General features: G+C 29.0%; 1 protein-coding gene across 1 annotated transcript in view; it reads right to left on the bottom strand.

The window, feature by feature from the left end:
* Nucleotides 1-16,397, bottom strand: part of LOC112679550 (max dimerization protein 1-like) — a 181,042-nt gene extending 164,645 nt beyond the window's left edge. The window contains exons 1-3 of the mRNA XM_025549403.1: nt 15,435-16,397; nt 15,176-15,269; nt 6,034-6,063 (exon numbers count right to left, since the gene is read on the bottom strand). Coding sequence (XP_025405188.1) covers nt 6,034-6,063; nt 15,176-15,269; nt 15,435-15,489 — 179 coding nt within the window. The 5' untranslated portion in view covers nt 15,490-16,397. The remainder of the gene's footprint in view (nt 1-6,033; nt 6,064-15,175; nt 15,270-15,434) is intronic.
* Nucleotides 16,398-21,085: the final 4,688 nt, after the last annotated feature.

The raw sequence follows: 21,085 nt of genomic DNA, 5'->3' as shown, positions 1-21,085 counted from the left end.
TATAAGATATTAACAATTGTACCGTAATATTACCAAGAATAGTATATTACTATTTCTAAGTAATCAGTCGCATACAGTGGAATGAGACATTTGCGGCGGAACGGTAGTGGTGGAGGAACGCTTCCGCACGCGGCACGCACCCGCCGTACAAGTCACCATCGCACCGTCGCGCGCGGGAACGATTCAGAACGTTAGTTTTATTTGACTAAAACTATGTACTTTTTGATCATTTTACCGATCGACCTATTTATGCGAAAATATTAGGTCGATCGGTAGGATGGTTCAAATATAGGTATATTTTAACTAAAATAAATGTCCATCACCGAACCCCCTAAGAAAAAATTTACAAGTTGATTTTTACAAAATGATTAAATCTCATAAATCAGTTAAGTATATTATTATATTAAAAAATGTATAACATTTTCAATTTTATAAAGCGAATAAAAGAATTTTCACATGATTTTCTTTATAGACACAAAAGTAAAAATTAGTAAATATTAAAATGTAAGAAAATGAAATTTGGACAAAGTCCAATATTTCAACAATTTCCATTTAATTATATTAGTTAATTGGTTAAAGCCATTTTATAATTTTGAACTATCTTAATAAAATTAGTACTGTTTATGGACACTTGAAATTATCGATTTTCCCAAAATGTTGATGCGTTTTTTTTTTTTTTTTGGTTTTGGAAGTTGGAACATTAAAATTTCAACCTATGTTATTAACTAAATTAAATTTAGTAATTTATAATATTTGTCTTTTAACCATCATGAGTAAATATATTTTTTTCTAAATAAAATATTTTATTTAAATACAATGTGGTATTGAAAAATTCTTAAGCAAACATAGAAAGTAGCATGTGAGTATTTGATATAAATTACTTTAAACCTTGTATAGCTAATTCACAAAGTATTTTAGTTGAATTTACAAAATGTAAGGAATACAAATTTCTATCGATTAAACAACGCATCCAAAATCGGTACAAAACCATCTACAAAACCACTCCCTACGTCGATTTTTTTTTTTTTTTTTTGTGAAGGGTGTTAGTTTGACCAAACTTTTTGTACGATAAACTTGTGGTGTTGTACGGAAAAAGGGGGAAAAATCGATTTCTTCAACAATAAAACGTTATCTGGACAATCCTCTCAGCCCGCGTGGGCTGCTCGACCATCATAATTACTGTGCACCGCCATTCGATCGGGGCTATAAAAATGTATAATACCAGGTAATTTTATGGACGCTATAAAATTATAACCATCAACAAGAATAGATGGGATGTTCTCGAATTTTTGAAATATACTACCACCAACTAGTGAAACTCTAAACATATTTCGCTTGATGTTTGCACAGCCGTCAAAAAACGACCACGCCCGGATATCATACATTTATTTTTTAATTTTCATAGAGCTAATCGATATTAGTTTAAAAAAAATTATTCACTTGAATAATACTACTTGAAACAATTAACTACCTAATTTATCAAGTAAAGATGTAAACATCAATGAACTTTTCAAAACAACAGTAATATTAAAAAACATTAAATTACGAATATAGAAATCGTCAACCTATATGATATAATAAAATATTTTACACAATATAACTAGCATTACAAACATTTAATAATAAAATAAGTTTTTCCTCGGCAAGCCACTTAGGTAAGCAATGATCTTAGAGCGGTCTATCAAATAGAAAAACTACGAATAATATCAATATTAAGCTTAAAAAAATTATTTTATTACACATAGATAGTAAGTATAAAATATATATGTTGGTACATATTCGACTTGTTTTCAATTATTTAAAAATATTCAAAAATAAAATTAATAAATTAATTGAAAAAAATGTTTAAAAAAATTTGTAACGAGTCACATATAATACCCTCACGGGCTGTATTTGACCCGCGGGTCGCAGGTTGGGCAAATATGATCTTATAATTTATAGTATAGATGATAAAATCATATTTAATTAACTAACTACTATAAGTATAAATGGAAAATTATTATTAGAAAGTTTCAAAATTAAAATTATTCTTATTTCTTTATACTTTAAAACAATTTAATATTAAATGTATATAATATATATTATTTAGAGGAATTTAATCTTAATACATTTTAATCAATCGTAATGTATAAAAATATATTGATTTAGGTATAATCACTATAAGTAAGCTAAAAAATAGAATTCATTACAGTGGCTACGAAATCACGTAATTTTTATTTCTGAAATCGTTCCAAAAATTAAAAGTAAAACTAATAATAAAATAGAATTAAAGAAGTGCTATAAGATGTTTCAATATTCTAATAAATTTATAGTGAATGGGAAAAAGATTTAGCTATATAAAAAATTTAATACAAACTTCCCATCTTATAATTGGTTTGGATTAACATTCAGCAAACATGTTTCTGTCTATAGTTGGAATTATAGTAAATTATTGGGTAGGCCTACTGCACAATTTTAAAGAATATAGACCAACATTATTTCGAACACTAATTGTCAAAATAATTAAGTTATATAAATAAATTAATTTCTTTAAATTAATATTTCGATTCCATCTTTAAAATAAATTAACTCATAAATAAAATAATATCATATTATTAAAATTATTGTATTTTGTACTCATACATGTATTATTGTCTAATACATTTTTGTTCTAATTCTATTAATTCTTTACCTTAAGAAATTATTTAGATTAATAACAAATAAAATAATATTAATACGATTAAAAATCATCAGTAACATAACACAAAAATTAAATTCATATTTTACACATGTATAAAGTATGTGAAACTAATTATTTTATGTTCATAATTTGTAAAAATAAATCGTGATTATTGGAGAGCAGCAAGGAGAGCAGTGACGGTGGCAGCCAAAACTCTTACAGAGTTGTGAAGGAACATAAGAAGAAGATGTAAAAATACTGACTCAACAGTATAATACTTAATAAAACTATTAAAAAACTATCACTATTAAGTTTGCCACTATAAATGTACTATTGTTTATCATTAGAAAAATTAGATATATTTTTTTCACACTGAATTTAGAAACACAAAAATAAACAACAAATACTGATAGTTCATAATTCATGAGACTGATCGAACAATGGAAAAATCTCAATTTTATTATATGATTATATATTATAATTAACATAAGATTTATCATTTTCTAAGAATTCTAATAATTCAATTACCTTTACATTTTTTTTTTTTTTTTTTTGCTGTAGTACTAAAAAAGTTATATGTTTAAAACGAAAGTCGTTTTCTTCATTTTTTCTGCATAGCCATAAATGCACAATTATAAGCTCCTTAGTAAAGATTTGAAGATTATAAAATATTGTACTAACCATATAATTTCATAATATCAACAATAGTTAAATCAAATATAAGTCATAATAATACAATGTATTTTGAAATTTTTAATTTGAGGATAACTATTTTCGATTAAATTAACATAAAATAAATGTTTAATCATTATATCATTAAGGTGTACAAGCCAATTTAAAAATTGACTTCTAATTCATAATTAAATTAAAAATTAAATTAAATAAAAATAAAAAATATGCATCATGTACTTTGAAAATATCTCTGGACAATTCACATTTAAGGCGTCTGGCTGAATTACCAAGAAGTTCGTTTGAATGAAACTGAGCGATGAGACAATTGGTGAGGTATAACGATTTAAAGTAGAAGCATACATAATTATGAGAAGTTGTTTGTTTTATGGTAAAGATTCTTAGTTGGTTATGCAGTGATATATTAATAACGTACCAGGGAACATTTACGATCACGCGAAGACAAATGGCTTGGAATGATAGAATGGTTCTAGTGTTTAATGGTTTAGCCGCACCCTAAAAAACAATTTTATAAAACCTAATGGGTTTAAATAGGCTTTTGTGCAAAAAAAAGGCGGTTAGAAAAGTTTATATTTAATTTCAGAAGAAGTCTTAGAATATGAGAGCAGCTATTGAGTTGTTTGCGTTTATTCTAAAGATGAGTCAGTCAAATAATAGAATCAAGTACAAGTAATGTAGTGGTCACTTTTCAAAGAATAAAGTGATGACTCTGGTGAAGACAGTCTCCTTGGCAAAAAGAAAATGTGACATAAGTTGGCTTGGAGTCGTTAAATTTGATTTTTAATTTGGTTTCGCGGATGATTTAGATATACTTGGTGAATCGCTTGCTGACACAGCTAACGCGACCAAAGTGTTAGAAGACGCAGCAAAAAAAAATAGGTCTTGAAATCAACACTGAGAAAACAAAAATAATACAACTCATTGAGAGTGAAGATGAACTCAATGAAATGGAGGACAAGCTATGAAAAAGTTGACTTTAAATACTTAGGATCAATGTTAAGCACAAAGAAAGACTAGTCCAAATAAATAAGTATTCGTATAAGTAAAACCAAAAAAGCGTCGTACACTCTGACATTTTTTACATCCAAAATGCTATAAAAAAAATAAAAGCTGCGAAGCTTGGACGACATAAAAACAAACATAAAGAAATTTGAGGACGTTCAAAAACAGGATATGGAGGAAAATATGTAGGTCTATCATTGATAAAATAATAATGAACTGGCGGAGGAGATATAACAGAGAATTGTACGCTATATTAAAACTTGCACTAGAAACAAGTTTTATTAAAGGTCAAAGGATATAATGGCTAGGGCGATACCCGTTTGCGTATAAATGTACAACTCAATTGCGCACACGAATTTTTAATACCTGCGATGACTCGTTTGCACAGATTAACTATAGCAAGTTTTTACATTGTATATTTTTTATTAGTACATCTAAACAACATATCATCTAATTTTAAGACACAGAACTCACTATATTAATAGTTTTCAATATTAAAACAACGCTTTCCTCTGTGCGTTTCAAAAACATTTGATATTTGAATATCCATGGCACTACAAGAAATAAAAAGACTAAAACACTACCTAACAACTAATTTCTCGATAGCATTACACGTTCAATTAAACAATAGGCATATAGTATTATGATAACTCAAAATATAGCCAAAATATCCTTACACAAGTTGATCAAAAACTTTTTCGATTACGAATATCTTATCAAAATGTTTAAGATAAATCATATCATTATAAGGCACTGCAAGTCACCATAAAAGTCTATATTGGGAATGAAATTTGATAGTTGTACGCAAACGACTCGTCATTTTTCAGGTCAAAATTAATACTAGCTGATTTTCATTATTTTTGTTGTATGCAAACGAGTTGTCAGTTTCCAGGTGAAAAATTGTATATTGTGCACAAAAAAATAGCACCGAATGGCTAGGCCACATAATGAAAAGATGAGAAAATGAAACAGTGAGAGCAGAATTAAAATGGAAACCAGTAGACAACCAACCTAAAGGAAGACCTAGGAAAATATGGATGAATATGGTTGAAGAAAACCTAAGAACTTTAGATGTTGAGGACTGGAGAAAGGCAGTCCAATAATGAAACAGGTGGCAAATTTTAGTAATGGTGAAAAAAACTCCTAAAAAATAGACTTACCAGAAGCAAAAAAAATTTGATTTATAAAGAAATGAATCAGCGAGATATTTAGGTGATGATGAAGTAGCTAACTTATATCGAAAATAGTTTATGTTTATACTGGTTACAAAGTGTTAATTAGAAGCTGTTTAATATTAATATAATTTAAATATTTATTAATACCCTTTCAAAACTCTTATATATCTATAGGTATATAATTATTTACCAATATACCAATATTATTTACAAAAAAATGTTAGCTGAGCAATTCAATTTACTTCATATTTTCTAAATTATTTTTAATGATGTGTAGTAATATATTCAAGACGTGGATAAGCCAAAAATAACAACGATGATAGAAAAAACAAAGATAGACAGATATAAAAAAAGATAGTATGATCATAACAGCCGAACAAGTATTTGGCCTTTTGCCCCTTGAAATGAGCAATAAATAGTATATATGGCCGACTTTGAGTCTCATTTAAATTTCTTTGACCATTGCTTAATATTTATCGTAAATAATTAAAAATATTCAAATCTTACCTGTTTTTCTCCAGCTCGTTGTGAGTTGTTCTGCAACAAAAACAAACAATAAATTAATTGCTTGGCTAAATATAAATTTACATAATGTTCTACATTTTATATTTGTAAAATATTTTGCAGCAAATTCTATTGTTTGGCTTAAAGCCAGTACATTAAAATGATAAATTCAATAACTAGGCCGCGTGCATGCTCGTACGTACAGTAATTTTAAAAGTAAAACATCAAAAAATACATAATGGGTACAACTAATTTTATTATTTTGACGAAATTTGAAATATTAAAAAATGTATAGTAATCCCACTATTTTCCAATAATAAAATAAACATAACACAAAGTTATTGAGCTTCCTATATTTTATTTTATAAATTTACTAGGAAATGTTCTAATCATAAATATAATTAGTAAATAACTTTTAAATGATTGGGCAACTAAATTTATTATATGCTTTGGTTAATTTATAACTAATTATACTTTGTCGTATATAAAAAAAATCTTATAAAAATTAAATTAAATTCAAAAAATCTACAACTGTAAACCATATCATCATGATACTATTAAAATCTGAATAACAAAATTAAACAATACATTTCTATTCTAATTAGAACATTCCTAGATTAAATACAATCATAATTTTTTATCGGTTTATAATAACTTACAGTATATCTATAACAAATTTTTAATCATTAGATGTTAAAAAAATGTATTAGGAACAATCAAAAATACAGTAATCAATAGCGACTCTTAAAAAGAGAGTTTATTAAATAATATGTAATAAATTGATAAAGAATACTACAATTTAATAAACCTGTAAAATTACATTTATATGATTTTAGTTTCTTATAACTAGACCGCGAATTATATGCATTTGCATATCTGCATATGGAATTTCATATAATCGCCTTTTTTACCAAAGATGCATATTTCATTGATTCGTAATGTAAATGGCATATAATCGTATTTTTATACAAGAAACACACTGATTAAATGTCTTAAAACAAATACTTTATAGATATATAGCTCATAATAACTGAACTAATTGACTGAATGAGTTTCTACTGCCATCGTTAAATATAAATACTATATCGAGTTTTTGATATGATAACGTTTACTTGTTTGCACAAGCCATGTTCGAACAAAATCAATTCATATTTCTTTTTGCGTACACTTTTCAGTTTCATTTTCGTGATCCACCAAAACATACACGTTAAAATATTAATTTATTTAATAAGACGCCTCCTACTAAAAATACACGTATTCATGTTTGGATAAATGAATATCCAGGCACGTTTACTACTGACGGAATGGTTGTGTACTGCCAGATATGTGAGAAAAAATACAGTGTTTAAAGAAATTTCAAATTGTCCAACACATACGTACAACAACTCATATAGCAGCCTCCGAAAAGAAAATAAGACAACCCATACTTCTGGTAGCCAGGCGCTTATATCACAATCTCGTACTAACATAATGACACGCAAGGATGATTTCAGCAATGATTTATGCGAGGCATTAATAGCGAGTAACATTCCTTCAAAAAAAACTAAGTAATCTGAAATTCCGTAGTTTTCTGAAAAAAATATTCCACGAATCAAAACATACCAGACGAATCCACTTTACGAAAAAATTACATGGTAGGCGTTAATATATAAACGCTTACATTTTTTTTCTATAGAAATGTCTTGGAAAAAATTTGAAGTAATATTGAAAAACACCTAATTTGGATTTTGGCATATTACTACAGATTAGTGTGAGCGTTACATTGCGAATTTATTTATTGGAAAATTATCCCTAGAACCTTTTCCCGCATACCTCATTTCTTCTAAAGCACTTGAAAAAGTCAACCATTCAACTATAGTTCGATTCATAAATGATAGTATCACCGCATTTTTTGTCGATAATTCTATCACTGAGAGAGTCTGTGTTTTTATTTCTGATTCAGTTCCATACATGACGAATGCTGGAGTAGCCCACAACATTTTCTACTCAAACTTGATCCACGTAACTTGATTTGCTCATACTGTTCACCACTTTGCTGAAGAAATTCGAAACGAGATTTTGGATGTGAACAAATTTATTTCTGCCGTGAAAAAAGTATTCATGAAAGCACCACCGCGAATACAAACGTACAGATAACAATTGCCAACTTTACCACTTCCACCAGAACTTGTTATTACGCAATGAGGTACTTGAATCAAAAGTGCTTCCTTCTACAGTGAGTATTTCATGGAAATAAAAGGGGTAATTAACCAATTTAAAAGTTCTGAAGCTTTATCAATTCGTGATGCCAAGAAAGCATTTGAAACTCCGTCGATACAACACGATTTAAATCTGATTTATACACATTTTTCTAAAATACCAGAACTAATTACAAGTATATCAAGAAATTTGCTACTAAACAATTCATTAAAGGTTATGGAGGAATTATTGACAACAGCGTCTGAACTGCCTGACGTATTTTCAGAAAAAAAAAACAGAACAAAGATTACTCGGTTACTAAACAAAAATCCTGGCTATGATTCCCTAAGTATGATCGACACTTACATTGATGGCACAAGTACTGTATTGCCCAACACAATAACGAGTAACATGACTTCTAAGTTTAAATACTGCTATATGACGTCCTGTAATGTTGATAATGTTGAACGGTCGTTTTCTGCTTTTAAACTTACTTGGATGATAAACGCCATGGTTATACAATAGACCACTTGAAGCAACATTTAGTAATATACTGCTACGAGAACTATAGTTCTAAATAAATATATATAAATCTTATATAGTTATTATTAATTATAATAAATTTCATTATCATTTTTCCGTATTTTTTTTTTTAAATTTAATTTATAATGCATATTTTAACATAGTCTATGTATATTTCTATATTTTATGATGCATATAATAGAGTATTTTCACTGCATATAATCCGCCGTCTACTTATAACATTATAATTATATTCAGCCATATTATGAGTATTGATAAAATAACAAGTTTTTTCCAAAATACAATAAAAAATAAAAAACAAATATATTATAAAGATAACTTTGTTAATTTTATTTTAATCAATTACAAAATAGTGATGCTATGAAATTAACGAATTAGAATAGATAAAAATACTAAAGACAATAACTACAGTAACAAACTCAATTTAGTATAAGATAGTTATTGAAACAAAAATCTAAGAAAAAGTTATCTTAAGTTAACCTCAAAAGGCTTTGGAAACTGTAGATACTACTTTAAAAATAAAAAATCAATAATTCAAAGGAGACGAGAAAATAAAATAATACTACACATAAATAACGTACACGAATATTTTATGTCTAAAGAAAAATCATCCCTACGTAAAATTAAAACATAGCATTGACAAACATAGTGTTTTTACTGAGTGCAAAAATCTAAAAGTTCCCGCACAAAAAATCTACTAATATACTTGCAAGTATAAGTAAAAAACTCGAGAAAAAGAAACATACTCAAAATAATTATATATATATATATATATATACACTGTTAATTGTACAAAAAATTTGATAATATTCAAGTATAATTATAGCTATGTATCAATAACATATCTATATATAATAAGTGAATTAAAAAAAAAAATAGTTATCAAATTAAATAAGTATAAAAATATATTTGAAGAGACCTAAATGTAATCTGAGGTATCGAAATTCGAGTTATCGCACTCAACTATTTGTAAATAATCAGAATATAGAATTTGGATCAGATACAAGATAGTAAAGTAGGCCATTAGGGCAGATGACTTGAAAATTGAAAGGAATGATTAATCATCGTACTCCAAAAACAATTATGAACGCAACTTGGTTAAATATACAATAAGGTATATTGTTTGTAAATTGTATACGTACGAGTACATCCATAAAAAATTATTATTCAAGACATTAGAAATAAGTTTATAAAAATATTATAAATTGTAATTTATAATTTATAAAAATAAGTACTATAAGAATAATTTTTTTTAAAAATTCAAATGTTTACCCTCCACAAAAATTAACATTCACTTAAGTATTTAGAAATAATTTTAAACAGTAAAATCCAATAACTGTTTTTAACTTTTAACTCCTCGATTACAATATTGATTTTACTCTCCAATTTTATTATATACCTACCATTCCATAAAATATCGCAAATTCTATAATATTTTTTTTTTATCAAAACAAAATGAATATATTAACATAACAATGTTTTTTTTTTTTTGGATTAAAAACTTGAAACACCAAAATGTATTATTGAAAACACTTACATGGGACAGAGGAAAATACCTCAATTCATTATAAAATCATCATAAAAACTATACATTTAATAAAGCAGTTCAAATACAACTGAAAACTGAATTTAAGTTCATTAAAAAAAAAAATTTGATTATACATTTTAAAAACCTATCATACTCGTACTACTTAATTTTATACACTTGATCAATAAATGTAATATAGTTATTTTATAATATTTTATATCAATATAACCTATATATTTTTATATCTGTTGGCAACAATTTTATAATGTGATGTTATTTACAATGTAAATTATTAAAATGCTATTATAAGTTCTCAAGAAATATATTTTTCTCTATAAAAATGAGGAAGTGTTAGAAATATGTTCTGATATATAAATTTATGTAAACAATTTGTTATCTTTTTTTTCTCCTGGCTAAAAATAATCTTTAATTTCTACCAGAAAAAAGTATTCAGAGATACGGACTAAAACTTATACACTCAAATATATTCTTGTACCTACCCACTGTAACTTATTTTAAGTACTGTAAATCAAATTTTGTTTACAGGAATAAAATAGATTTTTACGACCATTAATTATAAGACAATTAAATCCACATTTAGAGAATATAAATCAAACAATAAAATTGATTAAATTTGCAATAGTCCGTTGTATTTTATTTTGACTATTAACATAATACCGAGAACAAAACTTAAATATGTTAATACATTTTGGAGAACTGAATTTAAAAGTATGAGAGTTAAGTTCTTCTACACCCTAATTTTTAAATGACACAGTTATAGATAATATTTGAAATCAATGATTGAATGTTGACATATAAGAAAGTCATAAAAGGAACAATTCTTTTACTGCTAATTTTAACATAGTTAACGACTTTAAATCTATATATATATATATATATATATATATATATATATATATATATTATGATTAGCATTTAATTGAGCAGACTAAAATAATTTGTTAAAAAATTAAGCAAAATAATCAAATAAGTTTGACTACAGTCCTCATCATACAGAATAAGTAAAAAAGTTTTATTTATAAAAACTTCAATTATTATAATAGCCTAAGAAACTTTTTTTCAAGAGTAATTAAAATAAAATATTATCCAGCATGATGAAACTTTAATAAACATTTCTGATGAAAAGCTTTCATGAATACACCTTCAGATGGCATTCTATTATTCACATATTATGCATAAAAAAAAAAGTAACAGATACATTTTTTTTAACCCTTTGCCATAAGGAGTTATAAAAAAGAACGAATACACTCCTAATCATATCGGCAACGTGTAAACATCGTTAGTTTACATATGACAGTAATTTCCTTCCCGGAAGCTTTTATCTTATGTAAGTTGGCAACAATTAAAGATGCGTGAGGGCTTTAAAGAAGAAAAAATGATAGGCCTTTAATAATTACCTATGTAATCATGGAGAAAAGTTTAGCGGATAGAGAGGGTTAAAAATGAGGAAAAACAAACATACATTTTAAAATAAAATAATCGCATAGTAAGGCTATTTGGATTTATTTTCTTCAAAAACGTCACATAATTCAACTAAAGACAAAATTGATAAAACTGATATCAGGTACTTTTATATCGATAAAAAAATATATTGGTAGTTATAACATTTAAACGGGAAAATTGTTGTAAATTAACTTACAACTTCACAAACTGTAAAATGGTTTATTTTTTTCAATATGAACAGGAAAAATGTAATTTATACTTTGATCAACTTGCATTAGCTAATAATATGACAGTTAATGTCCACGATTTTCTTTGAGTAGGACACCACCTTCGAGTGACTTAATAGCCCACGTTTGAAAATCAATTAACTTATCTTATTAAATACTTATTAAATCAATAACTTACGCAAGAGAAACAAAAAAATAAACGAAGAACAACATTTAAAAACGACGATTGTATTTTCTGAAACACTTGCATGTTCGTTAAAGCACAATAATAACAATAATAATAATAATTTACTTTGTTTTGGTATACGTATGATAATAAAATCGAAATTACCAAAGGTACAATACCATGGAACAAAAGACCGCTGAGGATCTTTGACAAAAATATTGTATCGGTTCCACGACACGAGCAAAGCGGCAAGCCCCGTCCGTGCCGGTGCCCGCACACGTTACACGTCACCCACCGATGATAGGGTGGTCGGTGGAGTCGCGCGGCGAGGCAACGGCTGCGTTGTCACCGAGGCGAGCGCGAACTCTATTAACCTTGACATTTAAAAGGTCATATCGCGACTTTTTCCATCAGAAAATGCGGTGAACGCTACTCCGCGTAAGTTATAGACTTGTACCCACCTTATTTTTATTTTTCCCGCTAATACTATTACCGTCAAATTCGTTAATTATTACTATTATTATACTGTAAACGACTACGCTCCGCCAAGGCACGCCGAACTCGGCTTCGTTTTTGACACAAGGTGAACAGGGTCAGACTCTGAAATACAGAAATCAAACTAATATCCTAGAGTAGGTATATACCGGAAAGTATACCCAGTTATACAATATACCGGTGTTTACAAAGAACAATTTTCAAAGGATATAGACTCCTAGAATGAATTCCTTCTTAAAGAACGGCATGTTGAACTAATTCCTTTTTATAAAACGATTTCCTTATTTCAAGAAAAAATAACGAAATTTTCAATTTTTTTCGAATTAAAATTTAAGTACACATATATTATTAGTGCATACCACGTGTATAAATTTAGTGTCGACGTTAATTAACTTATATTAACTCATAGTCAATTTAATAATATTTCTTATACTTATATTTAGTTATAATATATAGAAATCGTTGTCGTCAAATCACATAGTAGTCAGAAACTCATTTTTATCAATTTGAGCCAAAAGTGAGACTTTTAAAAAACAATTACATTTTTTTTTCTTATTGCTTATTTTTATGAGAGTATTTTGGAGGCAAAATAAAAATATAAAATAGATAGATTAATTATTAAATGCTAAAGAGTTTTAATATTAACGTTGGACGAATATAATTAATAAATTATAATAATTTAATTATAGGCAATTATTGGGATGAGGGACTTTGGGGACTTAAGCCCCTCCCTAGAAAGTGCAAGTCCTTTCAAAATACATGTTATACATTAATTTTCCAATATTTTCAAACCATAATTTATTCGTATAATCATTTTACCAAATATTTACCTTTTTTCTATCAATTTCCACATTGATAAGTTATTAATAACTAATTTAAACACAGAATGGACCATAAAATAATTAATATATAAATAAATAAAAAGATAGCTTATAAACAGAAATAAATACATGCTTAGTCTGGAATATTATTATATTTATAAAGTACAACCGGTTTCGAATTAAAAATTTATTATCAGTTCTATACAAAGTCAATAATATTGCAATTTTTCTGCAATGCGACGAATTAAAACATGGCTTCGAACCATAATGATTCAGAAGAGATTTAAAGATACATCCATTTTATACATAGAAAAAAATATACCAAAATGTATCAACAATGACAAAATTGTTGATTTATTCGTAGAAAAAAAAAAATAGATTTATAACATTAAAATAAAATATACAGTAGATATAAATTATTTATTTGTTTGTTTGTATTGCACTATTACCTTTACATATTTGGCGCCAACAAAGTTAATATAAAGGCAAGTATTTGGTTGAAGTGTAAAATTTGAATATCGAATAAGTGAGGTTAAAGTAAAAATGTCAAGCCCCCTACAGGTATGACCAAATATCTGCCTATGCCAAATGCATCTCTATTACCGCACGTCAACACATGTGACTTCAACACATGTTAAATTTATTTCACAAAAATCTGTAAAATTATGAACGACAAGATTGAACGTAAAGGTACTTTAAAGAATTTGCATAAAAGCTATAAATTATTTTTACCTAATTTTTATTTTATTTGGAACTAAAATATGAACTCGTTAATTTTTCAAAGAAGCGGCACAGGAACGGATTTTTTTTTTATTTTTGAAGAACAGGTTAAACACTACAATATATCAACAATGAAAACTATTATAGGCGAAACTCAAAAGACAAAAGATCTACTTTGTGTTGACATTTCCTAAGCCATTATACCTATGTTTATACTAACCTAGTTACTTTATTTATCAACACCGAAAACTTCAATAAATACTTTGCAATTTCTACTTACTTTACGAGTTAAATAATATAAGAACTATATAAATGCGACAAGAAAAATAAAATTCTACTTCGAGTTTCTTCTTAATCTCAAGGAGACCCATTGTCTTGGACAAGGTTCAGCTCTATTCAGTGCTCGACTTGAGGAGGGACACAGGACGGAGTACTCAAATTAATTTTCAGAAATGTGAGCGTCCCCCCTACTATTATTACGTTATAATTATAACGCTTAACAATTTTTAAGGATACTATTTTTTTTTCAAATAAGTCTCGCTTCTTTAATTTTTCCAAGTTAAGCACTGCTCAGGGGCGGCTTCAAAGCCTTGGTTAGGGAGGAAGGCCAAGTTATAATTTTACAAAATCTTATAACAAAAAGAAAACAACAATTTAGTCCAATACAGTCCTACACAGTTCATGTTTTGAATGTTATAAAATAATAATATAGTATCATACCAAAGTATATTTTATATTAATATAGGTAGTTTATATAGCCTTATTGGTTTTTCATAATATAGATGGCACATACATCGTACTGTCAAACCTCTATAGCTCTATCTACATACTTATGCGTGTGATATAATAGTTCATATTATAAAATGCATTTTTTGTTAATAATATAAATTTTTTTATAAATACGGTACGGCTTGAGGGGGGACGGACCCTAGGACCCCCCCTGGAGGCGTCCCTGGTACTACCTATACTACACGATAGCACGATAATAATATTAGTTACTCACCGGCTTCCCTGCGACTTCTTCGTCTTTGGTCTCTTTGAAGACCCTTTGAGATCGATGGTGATCGGCATCGGCGACGCATATCCGTGTTCCGCTTCTGCAAAAAATACGACGGTGTTTACACAACGTTCGGTGGCGGTGACGGAGGCGGCGGCGGAGGCGGCGGAGGCGACGGTGGAGGCGGAAGCGAAGGCATCGGTCACGGCTGTGTCGACAACGGCCGTCAGCGGCGGGGGACGCGGAGGCGACGGGTTGAACTTACCTCTTTCGCGCCTTTCCAGGTACTCGGCGGCTTGTAACAAAGCAGCGATGCTCATATTCGTTGGCGGGAGAAAACGGGGCGACGTGCCTACGCACACACGCTCGGGACACACACACAAACGCACGACAAACGAGAAAAAAAAAAAACCAAACGGTCGTGACGATACTTCAGAAGCGCACACGCACACGCAACGGTCGAGATGTCGATAAAACGATTAAATGTCCAGGCGGTTTACCACGCTGGTCGTCGTCGTTATCGATATAAATATATTATACTCGATATTAATTTATTATTGTCGCGAAGAGTTCGTCCGCGCCCGGCTAACGATTAATAATATAATTGAATGCGATTCGTTACGCGATCGACGATCGTACTTCAGTGTATGCGGAGACGCGCGTACGTGCGAACGAAACCAAATCGAAACCGTACGGGGACTCGTGTTGTATTATTCTTCCAGCGTCCCCTGGAAACGAAATGACGAGCACTAGACGGCAGGCACACGCATACGCTAAACGCCTCTATGGGCTCGGGCAGTGAACGATCGTTGCGACGACGGAGGTAGCGTTCTGAGGTACGTGCGCGGACACCGCGAACCACCGGGAGAAACCGTGGATCCGTGGACGGAAAACGAACGGGAGACGTGAATAAAGCAACGAAAAAAAAAAAAATTTAAAAATCACAGACCGAAAACACGACGATGCCGAGTGAGACGATTAATGATAACTGAATAAACGGTTTTAATCCAACGTAAGTGCGTAAGTATGTATATAAGTATGTATATATGTATATACGTATGTAAATATAAATATTAAATTAAATGTGTTACGGTATTAATTATTATGACGCGACGGCGGCGGCAGCGGCAGCGGCGGCGGCGGCGGTGTCGGCGGCGACAGTACGTCGATACCAAGACTTTGTTCGCAACTGTGGCCAACGGGTTATTGACGTGTACCGTGGTCGTGTGCTCGTAACCCGCCGACGGCGATCGAACAAAGCCGAGCGCGACGTTGTGGCGGCACGCTGGGAGGATCACGTGAAACACACGCCGCGTATACGCACCAACAGCTGACTACGGCTGCCGTGCAACGTGTACCGCCGCCGCGAAGCCCGACGCCATCTACACGCCAACCATACAGTGTTTTGTTTCCTACTCGTTGAAGGTGTATTACCTACTCTTTTGGATGGAATAAATTATCAAATTCGCTAACGTTGTTGGCCGTAGTAAATTCAACACCTAATATTTTCTTCCTAGACAAACGTGAATAACAACCATTGAAACTTAATGACTCGTAGCTACTGTTCAGGAAGGTAGGTAAATATCGGTACCAAATATTTCGGTAAATGTTGTCCTATTTTGACTTCGACTAACTAGAATTGGGCATTATAAAAATTTAGTTTGCATTCTAGACGTTTATAATAACGTTGATTAATATGGAAGTAGATAACAATAATTATATTCTAATAGCAATTCATGATCGACTATGATATGTTATGATATGACTACTAGGTTCAACTATAATGTTGAATTGTGTACAAGTCTATTATTCATAATATTTATAAAACGTTACATAAATTAATTGATTAACTCTAAAATAGATATATTTTTTTTTCTAAATTGTTCAATTTTCAATAACAACTAACCGGTACACTATAGGAATTTAAACTATTGAAATATGTTTATAAATTTAAAAATGTTATTCGAATCAATGTGGTCTTTCAAAAAAAAACCAAAAATAATGTTAACAGCGTACTTACAGCTTAATATGTTTAAATAAAGTACATAAATTATAATCTGGTAATTTGAAAACAGAAACCATATCGAACATAAGTAATAACTTACTAACTTACTACTGTTAATAGTTAGCAATATAAAATGTAAATATTAAAACACCTATTATTTAGTTCGGCTATTCATAAAGATATAACAAGATATATCATTGTAATTTTACAAAAGTGATAAAATATTTTTTAAACTCTATCCATTTCAGAATATGCAATATTACTATAGAAAGTTAACTGCGAATTATGCAAAAATATGAACAGACAAATTGTATTGAAATCCATGAAATCTTGAAATAAATATGTATCTTGGTAAGCTATAAATCTTAAGTTAAATGCAAAATACAAAAAATAAAAACATGTAAATCCCATAACTTCTCTATCCAAGACTCTAGTTATATAGGTATAATGCATTGATGAATTTATTACATCATATAATTTATTGAAGTGACGACAGTAAATCAATACTGGTTCTATTACAATATCAAACGTACAAAATTGATAGACTATTTTTAATCAAGTTCCATTGAGTGAATAAATAGAAACAAATCTCAACAAATAATATGAATATTAAGCGAAATAATTTTTATAATTAACCATTAACAGAAAATCAAAATATAAACTACAGGCACCAGATAACAAAGTCAACATCTGAAACAATTAAGTACCTACACTGAGCACGGTTATTTGGAACATTTTGATAGTATGCATTGCACAATATACAAGTAAAAGGGTTTCTATACTAAATTTTAGCTTCTTCAAATATTATAGGCTCAACTAGTATAATAACAGTATGTACAATTTCAAAATATAATTAAACCCTTATTTTAAAATTATATCAATTTAATTTGATTATTAAAAGTAGCAAAAGTGTTATATACCATAAACATCATCAATTACTACTCCATAGGTTAAAATACAAATGTATTATTTAAAATTTTCATTTATATCTATGCCTATATTGTAAACGCCTAGTACCTCTGTATATATTATAGTGATCGGTGGAGGACAAATGGGATGCAGTGTACCGTGACGAAGAAGAAAATAGGAAAAGGGAAGCGAGTGATTTTCATTCATCGGTTCATTAGTGTGAACCATGAAAACTTAAGCCACGTGTACGCAATAAATTATTTCTAACACTATAAATATTCTGCAGTGATGTATTAATACGGAGACAGACGATCCGATTAAAACTGGACTTATTGTGCTAGATCGAGTTAAAGACAATAATTATTTCAAAAAAATATTTTATTTTATTATTCGATTTGCATTTAAATATTTGATGGTAATCGAATTTATTACGATATTTATATTTCACTGTGTGTGACAAAATCAATGACCAACGTTTAGGTGTAAGTTTATTACCCAATAGGCAATAAAGCGTACCATGAAATAAACGCCACTCCAGATCAATAGTACGGTGTTTATGGATCTTCGTGTAAGCTGAACAAGTAATTTAACTCGACGCATGTGCACAGGCAGTGTACAAAAAAATTTAACATCATGACGCCACGTAGTTCCAGCTGCACAATGAACTTGCACAGCCCACTTGAACAGCTACAAATAATCCACGCGATCATCACACGAAAACCCTGTACACCTTATAATGAACTTTAAATATTGCATCATATTCAAAACGTCAGTACCATAATTTTCATCACATTTCATACTATTACAAACAATTGCAAATATACAATCTGAATTCGAAGTTCAATATATAAATTTATTTTAAAATAGAATGGATACGGCTACACGTAGTTTTTATAAATATGAAATCGCTGGAATACTATACATTATAGTGTTCGTCATGTTCTATCTTCCATAATCTCTATAAGTGGGAACGATTTATTATTTCACATTTTTATGAAATAAAGTATTAATTTTAATTTATTTTAAGATCGACCATACACATAACATTTCAATTTACAATAGAATCAATAATTTTATACATTTATTTTTTAAGCAAGTGGACAAAAATACTTATGTATTAACGTTTTGATTTTCGAGACTCTGTGCAATTTATAAAAGCGAGGCATCTATCCCAAATAGCTAGACAATTCTAAGAGTCCACCATCTGTGTCAGTAATTTCTGTAGTGATGGCGGTAGAATTTGCATGTAACTCGGACTCAAAAAAAAATGTATATATATAGTCATACACGTATGGCGACTCGACCGAAAAATAAAGTTACGTTATACGTAATCATGCCGGTATAGATAAAATTAAAATAATTATTACAATTCTACATTATAATATAATTTCTATCAATAAAAAAGTGCGGGGCTCTTTGCGGTCGGACTTTCTGTACACCCCTTGTTCTACCTCGGCTCACATACAATGGATATGCTTTTAAGTTTAATATTTTTATTTAATGAATATATAAAAAGCTTCGATTTCTCAGCTCACTTCTCTCGCAAGTTATATTATTGTCATCGTTTAATAATACACAATACATACTATTGGTAACCATAGTGACCTCTCGACCAATCAGAATACAAATAAATCAGATTTTATATATTTCCTTATGTATATAATATATATACAGAATAATAAAACATTTTCAATACAAATATTATTATGTAAGTATTACTGTTTTCCAATTTATTCGTCTGCATATTTTTTTATACACATGTAAAATGAATACTACACTAGTACAATTTAGAATTAATATTGTTAATAATACGATATGGTAATATTAATATACTTATATTCTGGAAAAATTTCCTTTAAAGTTAAAAATACACACGCTTTTTACACCACACATTCTGATACAGCCCATTTGAAAATTATATTAAAATAGAAATATAATATACAAAACAACACAAAATAATCAATATCTGTTCTTAATGTTTGTTAATTATGTAATCTTTTACTCTGTTATTAGTATTATAAAAATAAAAAATAAAAATATTTCATTTTCTAACAAAATATATTGTTCATAAATTAATATAGTTACAGTTTTACTCCAATCGGTTTGGATATATTATATTATATAACCACATTTTTTTCGCATACATTTTGAAGTAAAAAACATTTATACCAGCGTTTCATAAACTGTGTTCCGTGGAACCCTGGGGTTCCGCGAAGATCACCTCAAGGTTCCGTGAAGCTTAAGTAATTTTTTAAAAAATTTTAAGAAAATTACTTTAAAATTTCTAACTTAAGATTAGCAATGTTGAAAAACTGTTTGCATTATAGAAAAAAAATCTTTGTATATTAAATAACATGTATAAGCGATATGAAATAGTCTACATTTATATTTCGGTGCACATCACTGCGCATACATCGTTACCATTTTATAATATATCACATAAACTCCACATACAAGGTTTCTTTTTACACCTTAATTCCGCACATAATTTTTTTTTTTTTAACACCCTAACTCCGCACATCATTTTTGTATATATTTTTGTACATAATTTAAAAAAAAAACAATCGGTATTCTATCAATTAACTATCGTTATATAATTCTATGTTTTATTTATAAATTCCATATTGGTTTTTTTTTTAGTTCTAATTATCCTACTTCATTATTATTAGCAGAATTCATTCGCATGTAAGAATCCGTCTGCGTAGCTAATAAGTTTTTAATGAAAACTGCAATATTTAGATGTAGGTACTGAAGTAAATAAATTACCAAATTTTGCATGAAAAGACTCATAGTTGTTTATTGTTCTTTCCAGTATTGCTTCTTTTTTGGCCCAAATACTGGGTGGAAATATTGCATCGTTTTTTATGTATGTTTTGTCTAAGTAAGTGATCATTTTTTTAATTCGTGAATCTTGGGTTGGTCATTTTTAAAGTAATTTTCAAAACATAGTTTTATGCTATGCGGACTTTCGGTGTTAAAAATATTTTTAGAATGCGGAGCTA

This window comes from Sipha flava, unplaced genomic scaffold (genome assembly GCF_003268045.1).
Source record: "Sipha flava isolate LNK unplaced genomic scaffold, YSA_version1 164_pilon_pilon, whole genome shotgun sequence".
NCBI classification, from domain to species: domain Eukaryota; kingdom Metazoa; phylum Arthropoda; class Insecta; order Hemiptera; family Aphididae; genus Sipha; species Sipha flava.
Note: the sequence above shows the minus strand (reverse complement) of the source record. Positions and strands in the feature narration are given on the sequence as shown.